The sequence below is a fragment of the Medicago truncatula genome, chromosome 5, assembly GCF_003473485.1.
Source record: "Medicago truncatula cultivar Jemalong A17 chromosome 5, MtrunA17r5.0-ANR, whole genome shotgun sequence".
Lineage (NCBI taxonomy): Eukaryota > Viridiplantae > Streptophyta > Magnoliopsida > Fabales > Fabaceae > Medicago > Medicago truncatula.
Genome location: NC_053046.1, coordinates 26,183,057 through 26,209,187, shown reverse-complemented (window position 1 = coordinate 26,209,187; position 26,131 = coordinate 26,183,057). Strand labels below are relative to the sequence as shown.

The 26,131-nt window shown below is 34.6% G+C and overlaps 2 protein-coding genes and 1 long non-coding RNA gene across 4 annotated transcripts; 1 reads left to right on the top strand and 2 right to left on the bottom strand.

Moving 5' to 3' along the window:
- Positions 1 to 1,177: 1,177 nt before the first annotated feature.
- Positions 1,178 to 4,940, top strand: LOC25495017 (uncharacterized). The gene is made up of 3 exons (XR_003011898.2): positions 1,178 to 1,381; positions 2,756 to 2,900; positions 2,992 to 4,940. It is a non-coding gene; the product is annotated as an uncharacterized lncRNA (long non-coding RNA).
- Positions 4,941 to 6,673: 1,733 nt separating this feature from the next.
- Positions 6,674 to 12,972, bottom strand: LOC11436039 (serine/threonine-protein kinase MPS1). 2 transcript variants are annotated; one of them, XM_003614742.4, is made up of 6 exons: positions 12,617 to 12,972; positions 12,385 to 12,531; positions 9,962 to 10,971; positions 9,338 to 9,538; positions 8,555 to 8,716; positions 6,674 to 7,473 (listed from the first exon to the last, which is right to left on the bottom strand). In XM_003614742.4, exons 1-6 carry the CDS (start codon positions 12,717 to 12,719, stop codon positions 6,898 to 6,900), a joined length of 2,199 nt encoding a protein of 732 aa, XP_003614790.1. In that variant the 5' UTR covers positions 12,720 to 12,972; the 3' UTR covers positions 6,674 to 6,897. The 2 variants fall into 2 exon arrangements, with proteins under 2 accessions (XP_003614790.1, XP_013453986.1); XM_013598532.3 differs by having other exon boundaries at positions 9,962 to 10,902.
- Positions 12,973 to 17,265: 4,293 nt separating this feature from the next.
- LOC11436038 (O-fucosyltransferase 10) lies at positions 17,266 to 24,838 on the bottom strand. The gene is made up of 10 exons (XM_003614741.4): positions 24,117 to 24,838; positions 23,618 to 23,702; positions 23,198 to 23,265; positions 23,014 to 23,102; positions 21,816 to 22,013; positions 21,460 to 21,664; positions 21,174 to 21,341; positions 20,688 to 20,855; positions 19,540 to 19,730; positions 17,266 to 18,236 (listed from the first exon to the last, which is right to left on the bottom strand). The coding sequence occupies exons 1-10, from the start codon at positions 24,486 to 24,488 to the stop codon at positions 18,011 to 18,013; spliced, it is 1,770 nt and encodes a 589-aa protein (XP_003614789.1). The 5' UTR covers positions 24,489 to 24,838; the 3' UTR covers positions 17,266 to 18,010.
- Between the last annotated feature and the right edge of the window lie 1,293 nt (positions 24,839 to 26,131).

Sequence of the window (26,131 nt, the reverse complement as noted above, 5' to 3'; positions counted from 1 at the left end):
ATTCACTTTTAAATTACACCGTTGAATTCACTTTTCAAGGATGACATTCATCAAATCAGATGCTAGTATACATTGGCAGGAATATAAAATGCCCCACACTTCACATTTTATGGGTTGAAGATGCATGTGCCTCCAATCAGTGTTGTTGAAAAAGAACACTATCTACACCACACTTAAAGAAACCAAATGAAAGGGAGGGGCTTCCAACAAATTATTGAAGGTGTCAGTATTTTCCATATTGTGAACTTGTTGTTTGAGTGTAAGAAATTGTTTGAGTATTTTCCATATTGTGTTAAAAAGAGTGTTTTCTATCATACCAAATTACCAATAGACAAATGGTGAACTTGAATCCAGAGATTTGTGTGAAATAATTGAACATTCTTGGTTGTGTCTCCTTCACAACCACCCCTTTCACCGACCTCTAAAGCTAAAGACGAACCTTCACACTCTTTAGATCATCTGGATGATCCATCAGAAATCGACTGACCAAACACAAACTCGGATCATGTTGAAGATCCTCCTCATCATCGATATCAAAAATATTAGAAGAGAAAGATAAAAATGAAAAAAAGATGAAAAGCTACAACTAGGGTTTGAGATAGCTTAAGGTGCAAGCTACTTATTTATTTATTTTTTTAAGAAAAGTGATTATCATTAAAATGAAGGTTAAAATGTACTTTTGAGCCCCTAACTTTTCAAATGTTGCAATTTTAACCCCCTATTAAAAAAATGACAAACTTAGTCCCCTATGAATTAGCCCATTTACAATATTAGTCCTTTTAATCAATTTTGACTCAATCATTGCTTATGTGTCATGCCACGTGTGTAATTATTCAATTAATTATTTTTTAAAAAGCCACATAATTATTTCTAAATTAAATAAATGAAAAAAAAATTAAAAATTGAGAAAAATTTAAAAATAAATCCTTTCATCTTTCTCTCATCTAATTCCCCACACGACACGTGTAAATAGTAGCTTATGTCTCAAACCAAAGAGAAATGATATTTGAACAACCATTTTTAAACAACTTTTGTGATAACTTTCTATCTCATACTCACATTATATTTTTACTTTCTCTCCTTTTAATTTTTGTGTCAATATATCTTTTTCTCAGTAAATTTATGGTTATCATAAAAGTTTTCACCTAAATTCAAATAAGACAACTCCAAACCAAACCCTCGTTGTCTTGTTGCTTAACCACACTTCCCTTACACAAACACGCTTCCCTCAAAAAAATCATAACTAATTTCATACAAACCCTAATCAGAATTGAAAATGGCACAACGATCATAGATGATTACGAATTCCGTGAATCCGATGATGATGTTCGTAGGGCTGAACAGCTTCGGTCTCACACCGCTTTATCCTATGCTCCTCCTGGTATGCATGCATTCTCTAATCTCTTCTTTCAATTATGGATTTAGTCCTGAGAAATTAATTTCGTAATTAGGGTTTCTTTTGAGAAATTCAATTACAAGATAGGGTTTTCTTCTTTGAATCACTGGATTGAATGTGAAGATTGTTGGAAATTTGGAATTTTTATGTGTGTGTGTGGTTCGATAAAGTTGATTTTTGTTTTTCTTGTCAGAATGAAATTGTGAAAGAGACAGTGAAGGTTTTGTTCTTGTATTCTTGATTGATGATTTTGTGTTTGTGAATTCTTTTTTCATTCGTTATTTGGGTTTATTATGTAGATTTCAATGATTTTTCAGATTTTTTGTTGCTTAGGGTGGGCAAACTTTTGATTTGACTTGGTGATTGGGATTCAATTCTATTAATCTTAATTTTGTACTAAAGGAACTCTATATGATTCATAATACTAAAGGAATTGTGTTTCAATTATGTTAGGAACCCAAGTCTTCGATCCTGAAGCTAAGAAATAACAATTTGATTACGAAATAGGATAGAATTTCTAAAGCGTTTCCCCTTCACAATAGAGTAACTATTCAATTCACTGAACCTTACAAATAGCCTTGTAACAACCTCAACTAACTAACTAACTAACTACTAACAATTTGGCTAATTTGGAAAGCTAGAAACAATTGTATTTTTAACGATAAGGCTATTAGGGTGGATGAGATTGTAGAGGAGATTAAAGTTGTATCTTGGAAATGGCTTTTTGGTAGGTCTAACTTTGCAGCCTGTTTACATTATGAATGGATTTGGTGTCCTGAAGAGTGTATGCGGATGTAACGTATTTTAGGCTGTTCAAGTTGTTACTGTCAGTGCCTCCTGTTTTCAGCCTTCGGTATGCTTCTGCTGTGCGGCTGTTATTGCTTTTGGAGGTGTTTTCTTTGCTTTAGGGAGTTTTTATTCTCTGTTACTTGGTTGTAAGGGGCTGCCAATTTTGGCTCTTGGTTATTTTGGGTGTTTTGTTTGTGCAGCTTGTGTTTAGTGCAGCTGCTGTTCTTGTATTGTTTCGTTTCCCTGCGCGCTTTTAGTGCATCTTGCACGAGCTCGTCATCAATAATATTTGCAGTTTCAAAAAAAAAAAAAAAAACTAACTACTAACAAATCTTAACTACTTTAACTACTCTAGTTAGCCATTATTACATATCCTAACAAATTATGTGGCAAAAGCACTTATAATACATAGATGAAACAGATTGCTTTTCAAGGCTTTTGATCCTCATAGTTTTTTATGTTTCAGCCAGATAACTTTGTTTATCAATCATACTTGAGCTTTAGACATTGTTTTAATTGTTTCTATGATGTACAAAGGGTTTACTTGGTTGGATGTTAAATTTTTTGCAGCATTCATGCCTAAAATCAAGGTTGGTAGATTGAAATAGAACTGTAAGAAGGTATCTATACAATAAGCTGCCACAAAGAGCTCTGCAGGGACTCCTCACTTCACCCAAGAAAATCAAGCCATCAAGAGGCAGGAAAAACTAGACAGGTAATTGTTAAAAGGTCTCTTTGTTTTCTGGTATTGGTCAAGATAGATTCTTATACATTTTTTTAACTATTGATTGAACTTCTATGTGAAGGTTTATGTTCGTGACACACCAAAAACACCATCTACACGCAACTCAACTCCAAGAATCACTAGTCCAAATCCATTCCATCTTGACACTGAGGAAAGAGGAGCCGAGAAAAAAAAGAAATTCAAGAATTGGAAGAGGAAGCAGCACGGGTTCCAAAGGCTAACCCAATCCCCTGCACCATCGACTATCTCGTGGTACAAAAGTGTTTATTTTGGTGGTTCATAATCTAGTTCAATTTTTTACGACATTATTATTAAATCTATTGATAATTTGCAGAAAGCCAGAACCCAAACACTGCACAAAACCTGAGGGATTTCAATTGCAGAGTCTAGTAAGACATGAGGAAGAAATGCAAAGGGAACAAGAAAAAATGGATGACTAGTAAATTTTGTATGTTCCACCCATTTTTTTGTTGGGTGGAATATACAAAATTTACTGGTCATCCATTTTTTCTGGTTCCCATTTCTTCCTTATGTCTTATTAGACTCTGCAATTGAAATCCCTCAGGTTTTGTGCAGTGTTTGGGTTCTGGCTTTGGTGGGATCTGCAAATTATCAGTAGATTTAATAATAATGTCGTAAAAAATTGAACTAGATTATGAACCACCAAAATAAACACTTTTGTACCACGACATAGTCCGTGGTGCAGGGGATTGGGTTAGCCTTTGGAAGCCGTGCTGCTTCCTCTTCCAATTCTTTCTGCAAAAGTCTCATGTTAAATTTCTTTTTTTTCTCGGCTCCTCAGTGTGAAGATGTAATGGATTTGGACTAGTGACTCTTGGAGTTGAGTTGCGTGTAGATGGTGTGTCACGAACATAAAAAGTTCAATCAATAGTTAAAAAAATGTATAAGAATCTATCTTGACCAATACCAGAAAACAAAGAGACCTTTTAACAATTACCTGTCTAGTGTCTAGTTTTTCCTGCCTCTTGATGGCTTGATTTTCTTGGGTGAATTGAGGAGTCCCAGCAGAGCTCTTTGTGGCAGCTGATTGTATAGATACCTTCTTACAATTCTATCTCAATCTACCAACCTTGATTTTAGGCATGAATGTTGCAAAAAATTTAACATCCGACCAAGTAAACCCTTTGTACATCATAGAAACAATTAAAACAATGTCTAAAGCTCAAGTATGATTGATAAACAAAGTTATCTGGATGAAACATAAAAAACTATGAGGATCAAAAGCCTTGAAAAGCAATCTGTTTCATCTATGTATTATAAGTGCTTTTGCCACATAATTTGTTAGGATATATATAGAATTGAGAAATTTTATAGGACGGACTGTCCATGTCCGACAGGTTGTTATTTCCAGCTCATCTATCTTATCTTGTAACCCTTTAAGTGCGTGCATATAAATAAGCAAGAAATCCAAAACTAAACTCATCTGGCTTAACACCAAGCTTTGTCATAATTCCAATAACTCTGTCAGCATCAGGCTTGAAGAGCAGCATTACAAGCAGAAACATCAGGTATCATAAAGTCCAGCTTGTCATCGAAAGCAACCCTGCAGTTCTCTTCAAAAAGAGGTAAAAAGGCAGCAAGGTTGTCATTGTTTCTAGCAATATCAACGAGCACGCCGCCCCACGAATGAAAAGGAATGAGTAAAGAGATGGAGTTTCGGAGGAGAATGATCTTGTTCTATATGGAACAACATTCAACTTCATAAGTTTTTTCGCCATTATTCATTTCATTCAACCATGTTTTGCGTTTTCGATTTATGCTCCTTTCATTCTTCACTGATGGGTTCGTGGCATTTGCGTACTTTTCATTAAGAACAATTGAATTATATTAATCTATTATCAGTTCATAAATAAGAAGCTGGAATAGCTCAGTTGGTTAGTGTGTGTGGCTCTAACCACAAGGTCAGAGGTTCAACCCTTCCTTTTAGCGACTTTTCATTTTTTTTGTATTTATTTTTCTTCTAATATTTTTTTGTTTTATTTTTCTTCATATACTATTTTAAGGCTTGTTGTTAATGACTGATAGGTGATAGCTTATAGCTGAAAAACTCGCTTATTAAAAATAATGTGTTTGGCAAATTAACTTTTGAAGTGGTTGATAAGTATGAAATGACATCAAAGGACATGTTTTTCATTTTATTTTATAAATATACATAAAAAAATTACTTAATTTATTTCTTTTTAAATATGATAATGTGTTTTATGAATTCAATTAACATTTTTTTTTTGGTCAAGCAATTAACATTTTTTTTACTAAACATTTGTTTCACTATTTATTGTATATTTCATTTAAAATTAAAATTATATTATATAAATTAAGAGCAAGGTAATAAGAAAAATATAAAAAACTACAACATGAGGTAATAAGAAAAATAGAGCAAGGTGTAGCAAGGGGCTCATTCCAAGGATATCAGGTTCGATTTTCAAGGCGAACAACGATTGGCCAGTGCGCATGCCTCTATGCACGAGCCGGATTAGTCGCCCACCTTTACTGGGTCGAAAACCGGTGCAAAAGTAAAAAAAAATAAAAAATAGAGGAAGGTAATAACGTGCAACATGCTGTTGCATCAAATTATATAAAGGTGGCAGTTATATATATATATATATATACTAAAAGTGGGTAGTTTTTTTTATTAAAAATATAATAAAATTAAATTAACGAGATTAAAATTGGAAGAGAATATAAAGAGCTACAGGTCCTTCAAAAAAAAATAAAATAAAGAGCTACAAGCTTTAAGCTCAAAAGCTACTTGAAATAGTTTCTCACAAAAAGCTATAAGCTCATGAGAAAAAATTGTTACCAAATACATCATGTTTTGATCCAACAAACTTATAAGCTAATTCAATAACCTATAAGCTAGCTTCTCGTTGTTACCAAACACAACCTAAATCTATAACCCTATGTGACTGTTTTATAAACGGGAATGGATAGTGTTTTCTCCCACCCAACGCCAGAGCTATCCCCCACACATCCAATCCAATATTAATTTTTTTTTTTTTTTTTACTTTCTAAATTACTATTTTTGGAGTTTATAATCTTGACCCATTTTGTCATTTTTATAATCTCTTACTTTCTTTGATCATTCATTATTATAAAAGAAATTATATTTGTACAACCATTTTGTAACAATTTTTTGACAAGTCTCTCGTACTTACATAATAATGTCTATCTAAAGTTGGTCGCGAGATAATGATTAAATCTATTCTTCAGACTATTCGCGAGGTTGAAAAAGAATTATTTTGTATTTAATTGTCAAATAAATAAATGAAATATTTATGTAACTTTCAATATTTTCATTAAATTATTCGAAATTAAAAGATGAAAAAGTGGATTTCTATGATATTTTTTTGGTATAAGGTTCATGTGAAATTTTATTAGATAAACAAGTTATTCCTGAGTTTTATTAGATAAACAAGTTATTCTTGAGAATAGTTTTTGAGTAATTGTAACAAACTCCTCCCAATGAAAAAAGAAAAACTTTTGCATTATGATTGAAATTGGAAGTTTACCACCCCATGGGAAAATTTTATTTAAAAATATAAATTCTACATGTGAGTTTATTTTAAAGGAGGGACCAAAAGTGAGGATGAAAAAATTTTGGAGGACTAAAAGTTGAAGAGTTTTTTTAGAGGGATTAAAACGTAAAAATGACATATTCATATGGACCAAAAACATATTTAACCCTAGTATTTTTTAGGCATAAATTTTGACAAGATTCCAAATTGATATATACGGAACCTTCGATTAATGATTTAATGGCTACACACATTTTAACTCCTTTACATAGCTGGGAATAGACATGAGACGTAACCTCTAGTCCTATGAAAAGTAGCATGATCAAAAAACTTCCTTTGCTACTAGTATAATGAAGAAAACAAATGGATAAAAATTAGAGGAATTTGGAAGAACCACCAATACAAAACCACTACCTTCCTCCATCACCTACTTATTTATTATCCGAATTCGTTAATCGTTCATGCAGCTGAACACAGACTTCTGATATGCGGGACAGCAACTTACACTGTCCGTCTCGTGAATTTGAAGTGTCGGAAGTTATTAAAGAAAAGGGGTCACCAAGCACCTGTTGGAGCTGACTACAAAGCTGCACTGCTTCTCGGTCACATTTACAGGTTTCGGCAATAACTTGCAGCCATTTAAAGGAATGATCTTGGGACAAAGAAGGATGAGATGAAACTGGAGGAGCAAGAAAAGGATGCTGGAGTAACTGAGGAATTCTCCACCTTTCATTGCGATCCCATGCAAGACATCTCTTCATTAGATCCACAAGACATGGATTTGAAACCGGTTCGTACGTAATTTGATGATTTGGATCAGTTATGACTTTGACTTTGGCCCAAAATGTCTTGTAATCGGAAAAAGGTGTTCTCCCATATACCATTTGATAAAGGATGCATCCTAAAGACCAGATGTCTGATGGCCGACCACACTTTATGATGTTCCCATTCGCATCACTCTCATTGCACATAAATGCCTCTGGTGACATATAATTTAGAGTGCCAACCTACAGCAGTTGAAAGAAAGTTAAGTAAAAATTTAACATATTAGGATGCAATTGATCTGCTAATGGTTTTAAGCTTAGGAAAATGACAGTCACCTCACCTGTTAAGATGATTTTAAAATATTTTTAGCTCCAATACAGTCTATGAATTAAATCATTGATTGATAGAACCAGTCAACCAACTGCTATTGTAATGAATGCTGAAGAATTCCTTTGATTACAGAATAATGGCAGCTCTTCGAGAATGTTATAGTAATTCCATAGTGTACCAGGTTATTAGGCTATTATATAATCTGGATTTTCATATTTGTCTTGTTATATCCATTTAGTTTCCATTAAGCTTTCTGTTTTGCCATTGTTGAGCTGACAGTTTCTAGTTTGCTAGAATATTCCCTCTTGTACCAACGGTTGTGTCATCACATATATGTTTATATCATATGACCAAGTGGTCCACTGAAGGAATTATCCATCATTTTCAGAAATACTATCTTCTCTAAAACTCTAATTCTCTCTGTTAATTTATATTTTCTCTTTACACTAGATTCTGTTCTGGAGTCCCTATTCCTCAGAACAAGGTTTCACCGGATTCCTCCCTAAAATCCAAATCCTCGTCTGAAAGGACCCGCCTACCTCCAAATGCCAAAAGGGCCTAAATCCCTTAAATAACATGGTGCCCACTCTCCAATCCTTTCTCCCTATTTATAGGCGACATGCCTTTTTTATTTCATCGAACTAACCCAACCTAATTAAATAACTGATCTCTTAACTACCATAACAGACAACAACAAACTAACTGAACACTTAACTAACCATAATAGACCTATCATTAACAGTTAATAAGATTGTTCTTTTTGTTTTTGGTGTTGCTTAATGATACTGTGTACATCCCTAACATGCACAGCAATAACAATTAACAATGCAAGAGAAACTCTGGTCGAACTTTCCAGATTATTGATGGTTAAATTTAGTGAGTAACGTGGTAAATGGCAGTGAAAGCCCCAACCGGAGTATGAAATATATTTCAACAATAACATTATAACCAATTGAACAAATAGAGAAAATAAGCCGTGGAAATAAGCAATACCTGTGAATCCCGCTGGATGTTTGTTGTATCACTCATTATTGCTTTGGCTATACCAAAATCAATCAATTTTAGGGAACCTTTGACAAGGAGGAAATTAGCTGGCTTCAAGTCAGAATGCACAATACGTTCCTCATGAATTGTGTTGACAGCTTGAAGAATTTGCTGTAAGTATCAACAAACAGTCTTAGCTAATTTACTTAGGCAGAGTTTCCGTCCTATTTTAATCTATCCAATAAAGAAAGAAAATGGAAGGGAAAAATTCATAATTGATCGCAAGTAAAATTAATTAAAAGGCAAACTGGATAAAATTGTAAGAGAAAATTATTTCAAAGATCATCATCAGTAAGACTGAATGAATGCGCCTTTTATTGATGCCATGTAAAAGAGGTTGTTTCAATGGGATGTATGGTATTTTAAAAGTTGCAAACTCTATGTACTACTGTTTTAAAAAAAATAAAAAAATAGTAGAAGTTCTATCATGGCATGTACACAACTTCTATAAAAAAAAGAATTGTACATCTCAGAATGCTAGATTTCCTCTAGATTGGTAATTTTGACCCCAAAACTACACTAGACTGGTAAAAGAAAAACAAAACATGAGGAACAGACCAGACCACCCAAAACATACATGTCCAACTGGAAAGACAAGGATGCCCGCATTCTTTTGGATAATTTAAACAGAAAATCTTCTAATGATTGAACAGACAAGGCAAAATGTAATTCTACAACATGCATGTCAGAAAATGATAAAATAACTTTAAGGTTAAATTGTAGACTCGAAACCTGCCAGTAAAACCGAAGCCAGTTTTCATCTATGGTTTGGTTGCACCCATCCAGTTCCTTCCACTTCTGAGACAACATATGAGCCAAATCAATTTCCCCATATTCAAGTACCATGTATATAAATCCATCATCCTTCACTCTACCATCCTTATTGTTGAAGGAGCCACTCAAGACTCCCTCAAGCAAAGCCTTGTCAGTCACCTAATTAATTACAAGCGTGGATAGAATGAATTATACTAGAACAAAAATAAGATAACCCTTACAGACTTATATATAATCCATAACAAATACAAAATTGAGAAAAGTGTTGTAAATAATGTCTATTAGTAATTTGTAAATATTAGTAATAATTGTATTCGGCCCATTATATCTTTATTAAGTAGGACTAAGTAAGACATATTATCTTTCATTGATTTTAGGAATGCAACTAAACACTTTACGCACCCGAGTCTATAAAATGTAACATGTCTTTGTACAAGATGGAACTGAAATTATAATCAGTTCATCCCTTCTTTTCTCTTTTCAGATAGATATTAATAAGAGGGATATAAAGCAGCAATATCTAACAAAAATTTATATTGGTTATTATATTCATAACAGAAATAAGAAGTCGGGAGAGAGTACCTCATAATCTATAAGTTGTATGATATTACTTTTCCCTTTCAACCTGTTAAGATATTCAATCTCTTGACAAAATCCATATGCAGTGGCATAGTCACGACCCTTAAGCTTTATCTTTTTAAGTGCATAGATTGTACAGTCGGATGAAATCACTTTGTGTACCTCACTACTTCCACCACTTCCTATTCTGCCAAGCCTTTGATATAGCTTGCCACTAACTTTAAAAAAATAATCAGGGTCGTAGGTCCTTTTCCGAGAACCTGATGGTCCTTTGGAACTGGCAGCTTTATCTGGTTTACCTAACTTTGAAGACTCCAACTTTACATCTGAAGATACAGTTGGAGCCTCAGGCTGAGTGTTGGTAGCAACTGCAGACTCTTTTCCTTTACTTAACGCATCATCATAACAGGAAGCATTATTTGAAATGATAGTTTCCTTTAATGCGCATCCTTGCTGCTCCTTACATGAGTTTCTCTCCTTAAACGTCAATTCAGCATCAGTAAGTGAACTACAAGCTTGGACCCCAGTAGTTGCTTGATCAGTTGATGTTATATTGGTTTCTTTTACTGAATTAACAACCCCGTGAGTTATTTGATGAGGATTGAGGTTCCCACAACGGTTTGCAACCAAATTTGAGGCACTATTTGGATGGGAATGAGAAGAACCAGTTAGAGAATTCAGCATTGGAGCTGAACTTGAATGGACTGATGTAGTTGTCGCACAAGATGGACCAACTATAGAAGATTGTGTAGCTGGTTGACTTAAAAAGTTTTTGAATTTGTCTGAATGATCTTGAGAAATTAACGTTCTCCTTGGCAACATAGAAATTTTTCCTCCCTTAGATATCAAGCTTTTTTCAGACTCTGCCTGTTGACTAGTTCTGTACTTCATGTCTTGATTGATTCTGGTTGATGCTTCAGTTACGCCACTTGCCAAATCCATTTCTGTCAATGCAAGTGAACTCAAGTGAGATGATATGTTCTCCAACTCACAGACCTTAACATCACTGAACCCTGCATGTTGAAAGAGAAGAACAGAAATACATGGGAGGGCATAATAACTGTTTTACGATCTGCGCAATGTCACCGATCATCTTTAGGAATCTGTCTGTCACAATGCATAAATAGATTGTCTAAAAGCCAAACCAAACATCGTAGTAGTGTGCACAGGTTGAGCCCAAACCTTAGCGCAACAGTAAACCTACTGCATTTTGACCTAGATGTCACGGGGTCAAATCCCAGAAACAATCTCTTTGCTTGCGAAATAAGGCTGCATACATCTACCTACCCTTCCCAGATCCCACCTAATGGAAGCCTCGTGCACTAGGCAGAGCTTATGCTCCATTGGGAGCTTACAAGGGGAAGGGAGGGGAGGGCTTTTGAAAAAGGGAAGGAAAAAGGGGAATAGTTCCCCAACTTTAATGGGGGTGTATTTTTGTTCATAATAAAGAATTTCTCTACTATGGGGGGGACTCAAAATGTATTAGAGGAGGTTTTAGAGGGCTTAAAAAATTCTTCGAATTATTTCCATCTTTTATAACATCCTCACAATTAAAGATATACTAAGCATAAACATTCTGTTATCATTTTCTACAAAAGCATTATCTCAAATAAGGTAGAAGGTTTCTCCCTCTTTCTCTGTCCTTCTCTCCCTCCAAAGCCCTCCCTTCCAAAATCCCATATGGGAACAGACTCCCTCCCATGAACTTTTCTCAATTTTTCATCCACACCCTTAAATGCCTCTCTCTCTCCTAGTGTTAATATTAAATCTTGTAATTTAGAAGGCCATGATTCCACTGAACCTCTCCCTCCATTCACCGGTCCCCACAAAGCCTTAGACCAAGTTTGGGAGTTGGGTTTTGGATGAAAAGCGATATGAAGACTTAATTTTCATTAAAAACATCATAAAATGTTTCTAAAGTCGGTTAAAATTGTGGTAGGTGCCTGAAATCATATATTAAGATATAGACTTAGCCCTCCAAAATCTCCCATCTCAAAACCCTCTAAAACCCAACTTCCAAACACACCCTTATAATATAGTGTTCATGAATTGGATCAATTTTGAAGGAAAAAAAGTAGTTTTCTTATTTTATATTCCAATTAGTTTGGTTCCAAATTTCAATTTGAAACTCAATCCATGTTTTGGTTAAATCATTAAATAGGATCCATATTGGACCAACAGTGAGTTTGGCAGAATAACAGAAGGCCACTTGGATTTTAGTAAAAGCTGCATTTTGAATCTTCAACAAAATCACAGTGTATCACTACAACAATTTCGCCAAACCCAACTTCAATCAAAACATGCACGAAAACACTTGTCCAATGTGAGTGTTTTAAAAACACAACACAACACATACACTTTAAAATTAAATAGTAAAAACAGCCATGTATATATCAAAGAAATGGTGAAAAAAATGACAAAATTACCCTCTCCAGCAACAACAGCACTACCCTTTAGCGAATGATTCCCAGATTGATCCAAACTCGTTTGAGAATCTTCAGATTTGCTCATAGCCTTTGCTTCAGCAACAGCAGAACGCTTTGGTCGAATAATATTCGATTGCAACGCACCACCTGATAAAGAATTCACAAAAATTAACATCAGAAACTGAATGAAGAAGTAGAAACATAAAAAAAGTTATGAGAAGAGGAACGGTACCGGGGTTTCGACGGCGTTTAAGAGCTACTTGAAATTGGCGGAGGAGTTCGGAAGAGGAAGGGTTAGGAAGATGCGAAGGGTTAGATTTAGGGTTCCCATCCATGGAAAATTTGGGACATTTTTTAATCCCAAAATGGGAGCATTTTCATTTGTTTTTTAAATTAAACTTTAGTGGTGGTGTTAATAATGTCATCATGGTGTGTATATAGTATAGTATCGATGTTATGTTTCACATTTCAATGGTGATGAATGAAGTGGGTGAGAGTGAGACGAAAACAAAGTAGTAGTAACATTTTGAAAATGAAAATGGCTCCAATTAAGTTCTGCTATGTGACGATTCTAAACTCAGTTGGGTTTTGTCAATTGGGTTTGATGGGACTCTAAAATGCCCGTTAGGAATTTGTTTTTTTTTTTTTTTTCCGTCCAGTGGTAGTCCAGTGGCTGGAGCTCACACATTTAACTGTGGAGAAGTGGGTGTCCGGGGTTCGAACTCCGACCCCTGCATAAATTATGCAATGTCCTGCCAATTGAGCTATGCTCACGGGAACAGAATTTGCTTCTCTATGGTGGGTATTTTTTATTTATTTTAAATACTAACGGGTGTTTTAAAAGTTGGAAATTGCTCTTTCAAAAAAAAAAGTTGAAAATTGCTTTCAACTTCTCTAGTTAACTTTATTGTTCAAAGAGACTTTTTAAATTGGTTAAATCAACTTAAAAAGTGATTGAACCGAACTAAAATGTGTCGAAAGACACTTAACCGCCACTAAATGGTCGAATGACACTTAAAATGTTTTTCAGCCAACACCGCTTGTAATTTTGAGCAATTAAGGAAGTGTGAAGAGCGATTCTCTTAAAATTTTCGTTTATATGGCAAGCCAACAGACAATGACCCGATAACCCATAACCATCGCCTGGTTGAGGACTACACAATGAGCTTTGCCTTACCAGAACATGACTCTATCTATCAGGGCTGTTGATGCAATCTCCATTAAATTCATGCTTCTTTCGTCAGACTTCATGGAGAGAGTTATGGTTGGACACCCCTATATAATGGTGATTGCGCGTTACAACAAAGACAAGTTCCACATTTTCACAACTTCCACTTACTCTTTCATATAGTTCTCTCCAGATTATCTCTATAATCTCATTGTAATTTCACTAAAGAACTACCTCGGCAGTTAACTAGAATAGCTCCACCGTATCAAAAAGTTTCTAATACACTAGAAACCTCTTTTTTATTAAGTTTCTTTGCCAGTTTTTAAATTTCACATGTTAAAGAGAAAACGTTATTGTAAAAAAATAGAGAAAAAAAATCAGTAATTGAGTTAAAAAAAATATATGGCAAGATAATTATTGTATATGACAGTTACTAAATTATATTTTGTGTATGAATGGATGTATTTAATATTAACTTTTTTAAGACAAATTGGTACAAATGTATTTTAGAAAAATTATAAATAAATCTAATAATCGGAAATAATGCAAATATTTAAAGGCATTTTTTCCTCAAATAATTGGTAGAAATATTTATAAGGATAGGGTAGCGTAGTAGATTGATACTCCTTTCGTCTCATTTTAATTGTCATTTTAACATTTTTTCCTATGTAATTGTCACATTAGAATATCAATACAACATTTATTATTTTCGACTAATATAGTCTTATTTATTAAATTTCACTCCGTTTAGTTACTCCACAAACTACAATTAATAAAAGTATTTTAATAAGTTATACTAGTTTTATAATTAAAATCAACTTAAAAATACTATTAAAAATGAGACGGAGAAAGTATTAGATAGTAAATACACATGTTAGTAGAAATAAAATCACTTGATGGTAACAATTGTAAGCAAATCACCTTATTGGATGATGAACAATCATAGTTTAGAGATCTAATTCAGACCATCTAGCAATACATGAAAAGTTAGGTCTGTAGCCGATGGCATTGAAGTTATAAAATGGGGATTTGGGTTTCCTCAGTTGATATTTTTAAAAAAAAATTAGTAGAGGTCGTAAGAGATCATGTGTGTGGGCCACACTTGTATAGTGGAGCATAGTTTTAACTAACTATGCGAAATTTGACGAGATATGTGGGAGGTCGTAAGAGAACATATGAACAGTCTAGATTGGATGAGTTCACTTCTATACGGTGAAGCACACATAAAGTCTCCCTTCTTTCCTTGAACAGTGGGGAATTATAAGCTAATGGGTCGTTATGTATTGGGTTGACGATGTGGGTCAAGGCCCAGTCCGGAACAATTGCCCCTCAACTCCAGCCTCAAAAGGTACTCCATCTACCTCTTCTTCTTTGTTTGTTGCTTGGTGTTGTTGATCGCATCAACGGCGAACTTGGGAAACCTAGATGGAATAGGAAACTCAAATTTACCTCTGAATGTAAAGAATCCCAATAGAGCCTCAAAGGTGATTGACCTCACACAAGGTGATTATGGGACTTAATCTTTTAGAGTTGGTCGAGGATTTTTTTTTTTTTTTTGAAGTCCAGTTGAGATCCCTCGTTGTTATTTCTAATCTTCTTGAAGATCATAAGCTCCAATGGGTAAAGAACACATTAGAGAAAACTTACATGTAAATTCTTCCCGAGGATGACGTTAAGTGGTGGTTACCAAGGTTTATGGTGGCCCTAAAACCTTCCCCCGATGCTTCTATTTACGGTTGGGTGGATCCGAAAGCCTTGGTAACCAAGTCTTTTTGGAGAAGCGTCCCCGGTAAGGATTTGTAGTTAGTATGAAATGTGTGGTCACCATATGTACGACATTTTATTCAGGGAGTAGCATGTTTCTCTCCCTTTTAACAGTCTACAATTATACTACTATAACTAACCCATTATTTCCTTACATTTCATACACTCATCTGTCACCATCTCACAAGGCCTATATTGTATCTCTCAACTCTGAAATTGAGCCTAATTCTTACACCGCAGCTAGTTTAGATCCTAGATGGGTCAAGGCTATGCAACTTGAAATTGATGCACTAAATGCCAGTGGAACTTGGCAGTTTGTTGACCTACCTGCTAATACTGCACCAAATGGAAACAAGTGGGTAAATAAAATCAAAAGACATGCAAATGGGACTGTTGAGAGATTTAAAGTTAGATTATTTTGACTTATTCCCGAGTTTGCAAAGATGTCCACAATTATAATTCTAGTGGTTCTAGCTTCAATTCATGGTTGGCATATCCATCAATTATATGCGAATTTTTGCATGGAGAATTGCATCAAGTTGTCTATTTGAAGCCACCACAAGAAGTGACACCTACTAAACCTGGGCAAGTTTGTAAGTTGCTTAAGTCATTGTGTATTTTTCCTAATAGAATATGGATTAACTCGGGGTCAAGCTAATCATACATTTATGACCTGATGATTGCTTTTAAGAGTACTCAGATACCTTAAACGGTCTCCTAGGTGTGGAACTTTCTTTCCCAGAACTTTTGACCTTGGTGATTGCTTTTTTATTGGACACTCATTGGTGTCTTGGAAGTCCAAAAAGCAACAAACCATTTCCTGCTCCTCAACTGCAACGGAGTATCGTGCCCTTACCTCAGCTACAAGAGAACTCCAATGGATCTCTTTCCTCCTACGTGATTTGTTACAACATCCATCTAGGTTGTCTGTCTTATATTGCGACAACCAGTGTGTGTTACAGATTACTACAAATGTTGTCTTCCCATAACGCACAAAACATCTAGACATAGATTGCCACTTGGTTCGTGAAAAGCTTCAAGCATATCCATGAGATTGCTGTCAGTTTCCTAATAGGCTCAAGTTGCTGATGTTTTCACTAAGGCTTCAAACCCTCGTATCTTTCATGATTTTCTTTCCAAGCTTGGAATGGTGGACATTTACCACTCTCCAACTTGTCGGGGGTATCAAACTTAGAAGATTAACACTAGTTAATTATCTTACTTGTTCTAAAATAGTTAGTTAGTTGTTAGTTACACTGATTTACCACTTGCTGCGCTGGCATAGTTAGTTAGTTCAAAGCTAACTGCCTCGTGTATATAAAGGGAGCCCTTGTACGCTTGCTTTCTGATTGATTCATTCAATAAAAGATTTTCATTTTCTTCCTCATGAACTCTGAATCCTTTGACACTTCTCTACTCTAATCATTCTTGTCGTCATTACCATCAACACTCCAACTTACATTACATATACTAACTCTTCACACCCGCAGACAAAGAATGAGCTCAGTCAACATTGACCCAGCTATCTACTGCATACAACATACAACTACACGAGTTACACAGCCCCCCTACATTATTATGTCTACCTTATGGGGACCAACTCTTGTCATTCCACTGCTCTCCATTGTACCTTCAACCATTCATTAAATTTTAACACCAACTTTAAGCCTGGCCACAAACAGATTCTATGTAATTTCTAGGTCCCATGGCTTCTATTACCTAAAGTGACAACAAAGAAACTTCTATCAACTTTGGGGGTCCATTTTCTTTGCAAAAACCCAAACTCAAATAATAGTAGCTAGTTTTGTTTCTTTTAAAACTACATTATTAGTAAAGAACTTCTGTAATTGTCCACGGATCAAGATTCATTTCATTTCATAACCTCTTTTCCCTAGGATCATTAAGAGAAATAGAGAATGAGTTCAGAAAGTACTGATGATAGAATAGAATAGAGTATAAAGAAGACATGATATTACCTTTCTAAAATGGTGGAAACTGGAAAGGGAGCAAATACAAAGCCATTAGTCAACTGAACCAAAACTGGGTAAAACAAAGAATACTCGCGACTCTATAGACTAGTTATCTTATTTCTAGCCAAAGAATTTTACACAAGAACTAAAAAATGTAAAAAAATTATGTTAGCACCGCACTCTTTAACACTCTTTTCAACATACACCATTTTATTGTTTGAAATTCACATGGATCTCACTAACTTTATCAACATAATTTAGTGAAATCCATTTGAATTTCAACCAATAGGATAATGTGTTTGGAAGTGTGCTAGAGAGTAAGTTGCTATCATCTTTAAATGTAAGCGAAGAGTAATACTAGTAGAAAAGACATTGATCAGAAGAAAATCAATTATAATCCCCTCTTTTGTAAGTCCTGCTCCTGATATATCCTTTCCTGGAAACTACGTTGATGTAGTGTTCCCACTCAAACCTTCACACTGGAGGCTAGAAAACTGTCCCGCTAAATGAATTAAGTAATATGCACACAAAATCTTCAAGCAGTTGAAGCTTCCAATCACACAAAAGTCGAAATCTCTACTTGTGTTATCAGAACTTGGAAGCCGGTATCTTGACAAGAGAAAACAACTTCAGAAAGCCATACTACTGGAAGTTGAAACACCAAAGCCATGGAGTTGAAAATAATATAAATCTGATGCAGAGACTTCGGAATATATGAATCATGTCATCTGTTCAAGCTTTTGTTCTGCTGTAGACTGTAGTTATCAGGAATGTCTACATTATGGTCAATTGTTTTATTGACAAGACTCTCCTGTAGGCATCTACATTCTGGTAAAGGGTAAGTGTAAACAGAAGTTTTTCTGTTAATTTTTCTAACTCTAGGGACCATGATTCCTTTGCGGTCACTTTCACTAAGCATGTCATCCATCTGGTCCTTGAGAGCACTCCAACTGCAAAATTGATACACAAATATTTCGTGTCATCTTGTGTGTTTCAAAGATTGCATAGCCTAAGCTTCCATATTGAATCCATCCACATGGCAACTATGCTTAAATATAAGATGCAGACAAGGATGGGAAACAAATCCAGTATAAAACTCATTGGCAATTTTAATTCATAGACATAATCAAACAATTAGAGAAAGCACTTGGGACTTGGACAGTGGACACAGATCAGAACAGCTTGTTCTGTTCGGTTCTGATAGGAGAGATGCTGAGGATACATCAAGATTAACGACTTATGGACTTTTATCAAACAATGTTAACCTGTAAATATCTCATTGGCATATCAAATGATTTTATATTTACGTAAGAATTTACATAAATGATATAAACAATAATAATTTATCTAACGGTGAGTTTTGTAATATCAGTATTTGGAAGAAAAAAAAACTATTAAACAGTGCAACAATATCCAAGTATGACACTGGTGTAATTTGATCCCTCCAAATATACATGTATAAATAGACTCGTTAAAATAAATGAGTCAAACTTGAGCAACTCTTTTTTTCACAAGCCAAATTCAAGTCTTAGGTGCTCAGTTCGAATTGTTTACATCTAGCCGCAGGCATCACTCGACCTAGTGTAAGTTATTATTCGAGTCCCATGATATTAGTGCAGAAAAAAGTGGCGGCTGAGAATCTTTTATGAATTACAGGGCCTCTAAACAAAGTTACAATACCCAACAAATCCCCCTTTCTAGTTATAGAGGAATTACTGGACGAGTTAAGGGTTCCAAGGTGTTCTTAGTTGGATTTTAAATTCAGCTACCACTGAAAATTGGCATTTGGAGGAGTGGAATTGAATTACTTAAACATGGTTAAAACAAGACGAAAATTGGATATTTTGGGCTAAAATGAAGAGTATAATAGAAGATATAATAGAAAAAAAAGTATAATAAGTACTTGTAAATGATCTCGTGAATTTGGCTGTATCCTATTTTAGTTAAAAGAAGATATAATAGAAAAAAAGTATCTGTTTCTCAATTTTACCTAGTGCATAGCAAAAGGTTCTCATTCATGTCTAGGGAATATTTCAATCAGTTAGCACTCATGTCATAAAACAGGCTGGAAACTATAATATGAATCCTAGATACATATTACCTAAAGTTTTATTATATTTCTAAAAAGACAACGAAAATGATGTATGGTATTCCACAAGATCTATCAAAATATGTTAGTGGAGAATAGGGTTACTATAAACTATAAATGTGTATATATATATATATATATATATAGAGAGAGAGAGAGAGTACCTGATAGTTGTGTTCTCGAAAAGAACAACAAGTTTGCGTTTATCAGGAATAATGGTTTTGGCATGCCCACCGTAGAGAAATCTTCTATGGCCCATTAGAAAATGAGGGAAGTTACCACCTTGGGTTGTTACAAAAACCTCACTAAACAAGCACACTGTGTAGTCCAATGCTGCCAATTGGGAGGAATAGCCCTAAAGAAGGATGAAACTAAGCATAAGAGCATATTCGAAAATCACACAAAATATTAAGGCATACACTTAAAAGAAAGAAAGAATAACTAAACCTGCCCATGATTTTTTTTACATTTTACCTCAGTCACACAGAGGGCAGTAAAGATGTTAACAACTAAACATCATGCCAAATATAATAAGTATTAGAATGAGGGATGAAGAGAGAACCACAATAAAAAGCCAAATACATCATTTGGAATTGAAAGTTAATTACATCCTTGATTATTATAAATATTACAATATTCAGGTTTCCTGTCCAGTAATGCAATCTGGTGTTGGGGCATCAGCTATAAATCCAAAACAATTAACCAATGGAAGTTTAAACTGTTGATCCTCTTTTAAGATGGATGAACTTCGGATCCTAGGTCCAATTCCCACCCAAATTTAAGAGTTTTAATGAAGGGTTGTTACAACTCCATGCCACCAAGTCGAATTGGTAACTGTAAAATTTTATCACAGAAAGGTCATGTAGATGATACATCTACATGTCCAATGTCAATTATCGTTTCAACTGACTTCCTATGTATTTTCATTTAGTCACTACAAGAATAAAAAAAAAAAGGGCAACCCGGTGCACTAAAGCTCCTGCATACGCAGGGTCCGGGAAGGGGTCCCACCATTTGGTGTATTGTACGCAGCCTTACCCTATTTTTTACACAAAAGGCTGTTTCCAGGACTTGAACCCGTGACCTTCCAGTCACATGACAACAACTTTACCAGTTGCGCCAAGGTTACCCCTCCACTACAAGAATAAAAACATTCTAAAAATATTCCAAATCATAATAATAATAATAATATATGGGTTGCTAAGAAAAATGAACTAAAATAAAACATAAGCTGAAGAGCTTTGTAGCCATCCAGTTTCATGGAACGGAAGCATGAAATATATTTTTTTTTCACCACAGTAAAGATTTTTACCATAAAAGGAGCAAGCTCATCTGTTGTTGCAAGAGACTCCTTGGTATAAAGATTGGGAAACATCTTTATTAAAGGAGCCAAATACTTTTCTGCATGATATATTTTCCCAGAAGCTAAATATATTGATGTACTGTTATTGAATCCCATGCCACGTAGCATCATCCCAACCTACATAATTATGGAAATCAACATGAAATAAACATCAGTCTCTTCCATAATATAATCTCAGTTTTATCAAAATTTAAACTTCCAGAGATTTGTTTGATTTTCATCTCAATATGTTGCTTTTCTACAAAATTAATTTAAAAGGTGCACAAAGGTAGGCCATAATCAATTGGAAATTGGAATCAAGAATAAATTAAGGGAAAAAAGAAAAGCAGTATCTCATTAAGAAGTCAATAACTTAGGGACATGAGACTGGCGAGATTTTAAATTAAGGGAAAAAAGAATTCAAGATCTGAGAAGAATCAGCAAGCAAATAAATACCTCTAGGGGAGTTAGTGGGCATTTTCCATTGACTCGATAGAGGTCAGGTACAACGATACGACCTTTTCTTTTGAACTTTCCTCTCCACCCCCTTTCACGAGCTGAATCCATTTCCAACTTCTCTGCCTTTCCTCCATCATATATACAACAGGAGAATGCTACCATGTCCTGTATGTTAGAATAGTTAGGCAATTATTACATAATACTTCAATTCTGTTTACTTTTGACACCTAGAGATGCATATAGCAAAACCTAATTTTCAATGTGATAGAATGAGCATCGGTACCTCCTCAAAGCGAAGATGCACAGCAATATATTTTCCATCTGTCCTCGAGCTCTTCTCACTCATTCGATAAACCAGATTCTCAGCTAGTGCAGATATAGAAGAAGAAAACCTTAATGCTTGATAATTAGTAAGACATCTTAGAAACTGTATATGCGGAGGGACACTCATTGCCAAACGATTAGCAAATGGAGCTATTCGAATAACCCTGCATAAGTTTGCCAAAACGAAGTTCCTTTAATCAAATTGTTTGCTTAAAATTGAGTTGTGTCGACTGCCTAATATGGATTCACAGTACAAGTTCACTCCAAAACCAATACAGAGAATAAGAAATGAGGGCAAAGTGGTCTAATACCTACCCTTCCTTTTGCAAGATAGGATGAACAACTCCAAGGTAATAACTGACAGGAGCCCAAGCTTCGACTCTGATGCTAGTTATATTGGTCATATTGTAATTATGTCTCTCCATTATTGCCTCAGGAAGTTCTTTAACCACCTTCACATAACCATCAAGTGTGGATATAAAATGATCTTCATCATATATATCCCCAAATTCACTGTACACAAAATAACATTATTTAAAATAGATAAGTGAATGCAGAAATGAAATCAGGCATAAAAGTTTATTTAGCCTAATATTGTTGACTACGGGTATATTTAATAATTAATTGTTTGCATGGGCGGTTCTACAAGAAAATACATAACCAAATGAGGTATGATTTCAGTATCTTCTAGTTAAAGGCTCATATGTTAAACAAGTAATGCTTGACCGACGGCATCATAAACATACCATAAAGTTAAAAGTGCTAACTAATGTAATTCAAAAAGTATATCCCAGGAGAATCAGCCTCTAGCGTAGGTTTTGTATAGGAAGTAAAATTAATGCACTACTTATAACATAAAAAACAACGTTGACATGGCACTGATTATGGGGAAATGATTAAATTAAATAACCTTTTGAAACATATTTACATCAAATATTTTATGAGTTACATGGTAGGAAAGTTTCTTAAAAACTATTGAATGGAAATTCTATTTTCTTCTTTTCTTTTTGGCATGTGGTATAGTTCTCTTAGGAAAGGATTCAAATCCATTATCCCCATTTCATGTGTCCCTCCTATTGAATAATAACAGCCTAGCAAATAACTTCCTCTCTGAAATTGAAAATCTTTTTTTCCATTTGCTATCAGTTTTTTCCTCAAGAGTTGTCATTATACAATATGAGAGATAGAAAAATCAGACTAACAAAGGCAGCAGTGAGTACCTTGTTTTATATCTAAAAATATTGTAAATAGACATTTGAAGGAAGACAAAACTTCAGTTCATAAACAATTGCTTCCAAGCACATTATTAGTTTACATAAACAAGAATATAAAGCAATTTCGCCCCAACCACATATTACTGAGTTGTTACATGTGGTGATATACTTTGACAAAAACAGGCCAAACAATGAAACTTTACTAGCAATATTTGTGATGAAAAATTTCTCATGCACACTTAGTAAGACCTATCTTTTAAGGTTCAAAGCGAAAGATAATAAATAAGTAAAGTGGTCACCTTGGATCTTTCCACACATTGTGAAATTCAAAATGAGGTATAACTAGTATTGCATTGAGTAGTCCAGCAACAGCCACAGCATTGCAAATCTACAGAGCCACAATTAAAATCACAATGGTAAAAAATAGTTCATCCGTCGAATAAAAAAATTGCCGAAAGACAGAAAGGGAAAACTATGACACACCGCAGAGCGTTGCTGGTTAAGACCACCATTGGCCTCGACAATCAAAAAACCATTCAGGCCAGGGGACACTGAAATTATAGAAAACATAGTATTAGAGAGCATTTTCCATAAATAACTAAAATAGCAGTTTATCATATAAGGTTACAAACAAAGTGGAAATGGGGCAAATTCAGCATGAATTCTATATAAACTATTTCTACAACTGAGCTTATGAAAATCAGCTTAAAATAACTTATGATTCATATTTTAATAAGCTCTTTCAAATAAAGCTGACTATATTACAAAGCAAAATCACACATTAGCAGCAATATTAATCTCGGTAGCACCGACATCTCTAATCGAAGGCATGTCCGACACAACACAATACCAACACATACGGTTACATTGAATTAATATCATTTTCTTAAATTAAATTATTACCAAAATGTTCATGATGCAAATCAGTCAAATTCGAACAAGGCTTCTTCTCTCTCAACTTCCTTTTGTATTTCCAAACAGAAGACAACTGCAAAATAAATAAACAATTAAAAATCAACTCTGTTTATAGACAAAAATAATTTCATTCTTGATCACACATCTATAATAAGTAGTTAATAAATAACAACAAAATCAACAAAACAACAAAATTTCAAATAACACCAAAAACAAAATTATTCACCAAACAAGATTTACTAACACGAATTCAGCTCCATAATAATTCAAAATTATTCACCAAACAAATTCAGTAACACGAATTCAGCTACATAATAAGCCAAAATTATTCACCAAACAAGATTTAGTAACGCAAATTCAGCTACATAATAATCCAAAATTAGTAACATGAATTCAGCTCCATAATAAAATTTCATATAGCACCAAATCCATAAACAAAATTATTCACCAAACGCGATTATTGTACATTACACTTAATTTCACAAACCTCAATGAAAGAGGAATTATCAGAATCAATTTCAGGCCAAAGATGATCGAAAACCTCGTGACTCCGGTAACGAGAACCAGGAAGAGGAGTATGACCAATGAAGAACGTGAACGGAAACGGTCCCACACACATCAACAAACCGGAGAGATAAACCACCGGCAGCAAGAAAAAATAGCGAAGACTCCACCGTGTCATTATCCCCGCCGACAGTGACTTCGTCCGGCGTAATCGTTTCCGTAAATGTAAAACTCCAGAATGTCGCGGTGGAGATCGCGGCGGACTGGGTGAGCTACTACTTCCACCTCCACCACCGCCTCCGCCACCGCCATTCTCGTTCGCGTAACCGTTTCCGTTATGTGTCTTTGATTTCATAAGAAGTTGTGCAGAGAGAATGTGATCTGTGATGTTAGTGAATTTTTTGAAAATGATGTGTGAGGGTTTTGTAGTGTGGTGTGTTTGTTTGTTTGGATTTTTATGAATGAGATATTTGTTTTGTTTGGTATGGCAGAAAATAGAGAGAGAGAGAGAGAGAGAGAGAGAGAGAGAGAGAGAGAGAGAGAGAGAGATTTGGATTGTTGTGTTGTGATGATGGTGGAGAAGAGAAGAAGGTGGGAGGGGACCAGATGTGGAAATGGAAGAAAATGAACGGCACTCACTGTGACTGTGAGTGAGTGTGTGAATATTGCAATTACAATGGTCGGAGAAAGAGAATCTAAGTTTATTTTGTGAAATTGGTAAGAACAGAGTCAACTTTTATTGAATATTTAACGAATAAACACACTTGTTCTTCAATATATCCAAATTTTAAAATGGTATTTGATTGTGTATTTTGTTAATCAAAATAGTCATTGATATTGGTATGTTTTGTTAATAACCTTTTAGATAGAGATGAGTCAATTTTATATAACTAAACTCATTTCATAGACGAATTCGGCTGGTGTTGTTGTTCTTTCCTTTTATTCTGTTGCCACAAAAATATAATAGTGATTAAAAAAGATTACGGAAATTGCGGGACACACTCATGTGCAAATAATTTCACGGTGCATTTATACTCTATTCCTGACACACACCGTGGTACAAGATGCGATCAATGACAATGCTTGTGTTGTGATTGCTAAAACTATATTCTTTGCTGTCAAAAACTAATTACCCCTCCAACACGTTTCTTAGCCAAACAAACACTACACTAAGATATTTATTACTCTCAATGTTTAAAAATTTACTAGATTAAATCCGGACCACCAATCCAGAAGTCCTAGCTCAACTGGCAAAATACCGAAATTGTTAGGTCGGATGTTATGACCGGGGTTCAAACCCCGGTACCTCCACTTGTGTGTGTGAGTTTATAATGGCTTTGCCATTTCGTCTATCTACAAAAAAACAAAAAAAAATCAGGACCACCAATTAGCCGGTTAGTTCCATTTCAATGTAAAATGAGTAGGTATCAAGTTTGGTTGAATTAATAACAAAATAACATTTCTACGGTTATTATATATAGGCTAAAATATGGTTTTGGTCCCTGCAAATATGCCTCGTTTTGGTTTTAGTCCCTGTAAAAAAAAATTGTTGTTTTTGGTCCCTGCAAAATATTATTTTTTTGGAAATAGTCCCTGCATGGACTATTTCCAAAAACAAAATATTTTGCAGGGACCTTTTACAAAATCAAAAGATTTTGCAGGGACTATTTCTCTAATAAATGGTTCAGTCATCATGTGCCACGTGTGCAAATTATCACAAAAGTGGAGCCAGGGACCAAAACCAAAATGAGACATATTTGCAGGGACCAAAAACAACAAAAAAAATTTGCAGGGACTAAAACCAAAATGAGGCATATTTGCAGGGACCAAAACCATATTTTAGCCTTATATATATTATAATTTTTGGATAAATTTTTTTCTTATACTGTATTTTTGCTCTTTTTTTTTATTTTTCCCACATTTATATTTTGATTAGTTAATAATTATCATAAATTATTATACATTATTCAATCAATTAAATTGTGATATGGTGGTCTA

Coding starts and splice junctions, on each gene's coding strand:
- LOC11436039 (XM_003614742.4), bottom strand. CDS start 12,719: ATGGATGGGAACCCTAAATCTAACCCTTCGCATCTTCCTAACCCTTCC. Junction 12,532..12,616: donor TAAACGCCGTCGAAACCCCG/GTACCGTTCCTC, acceptor ATTCTTTATCAG/GTGGTGCGTTGCAATCGAAT. Junction 9,539..9,961: donor TACAACTTATAGATTATGAG/GTACTCTCTCCC, acceptor GTAATTAATTAG/GTGACTGACAAGGCTTTGCT.
- LOC11436038 (XM_003614741.4), bottom strand. CDS start 24,488: ATGAAATCAAAGACACATAACGGAAACGGTTACGCGAACGAGAATGGC. Junction 23,266..23,617: donor TTTGCATCATGAACATTTTG/GTAATAATTTAA, acceptor CTATAATTTCAG/TGTCCCCTGGCCTGAATGGT. Junction 20,856..21,173: donor GCCCACTAACTCCCCTAGAG/GTATTTATTTGC, acceptor ATAATTATGTAG/GTTGGGATGATGCTACGTGG.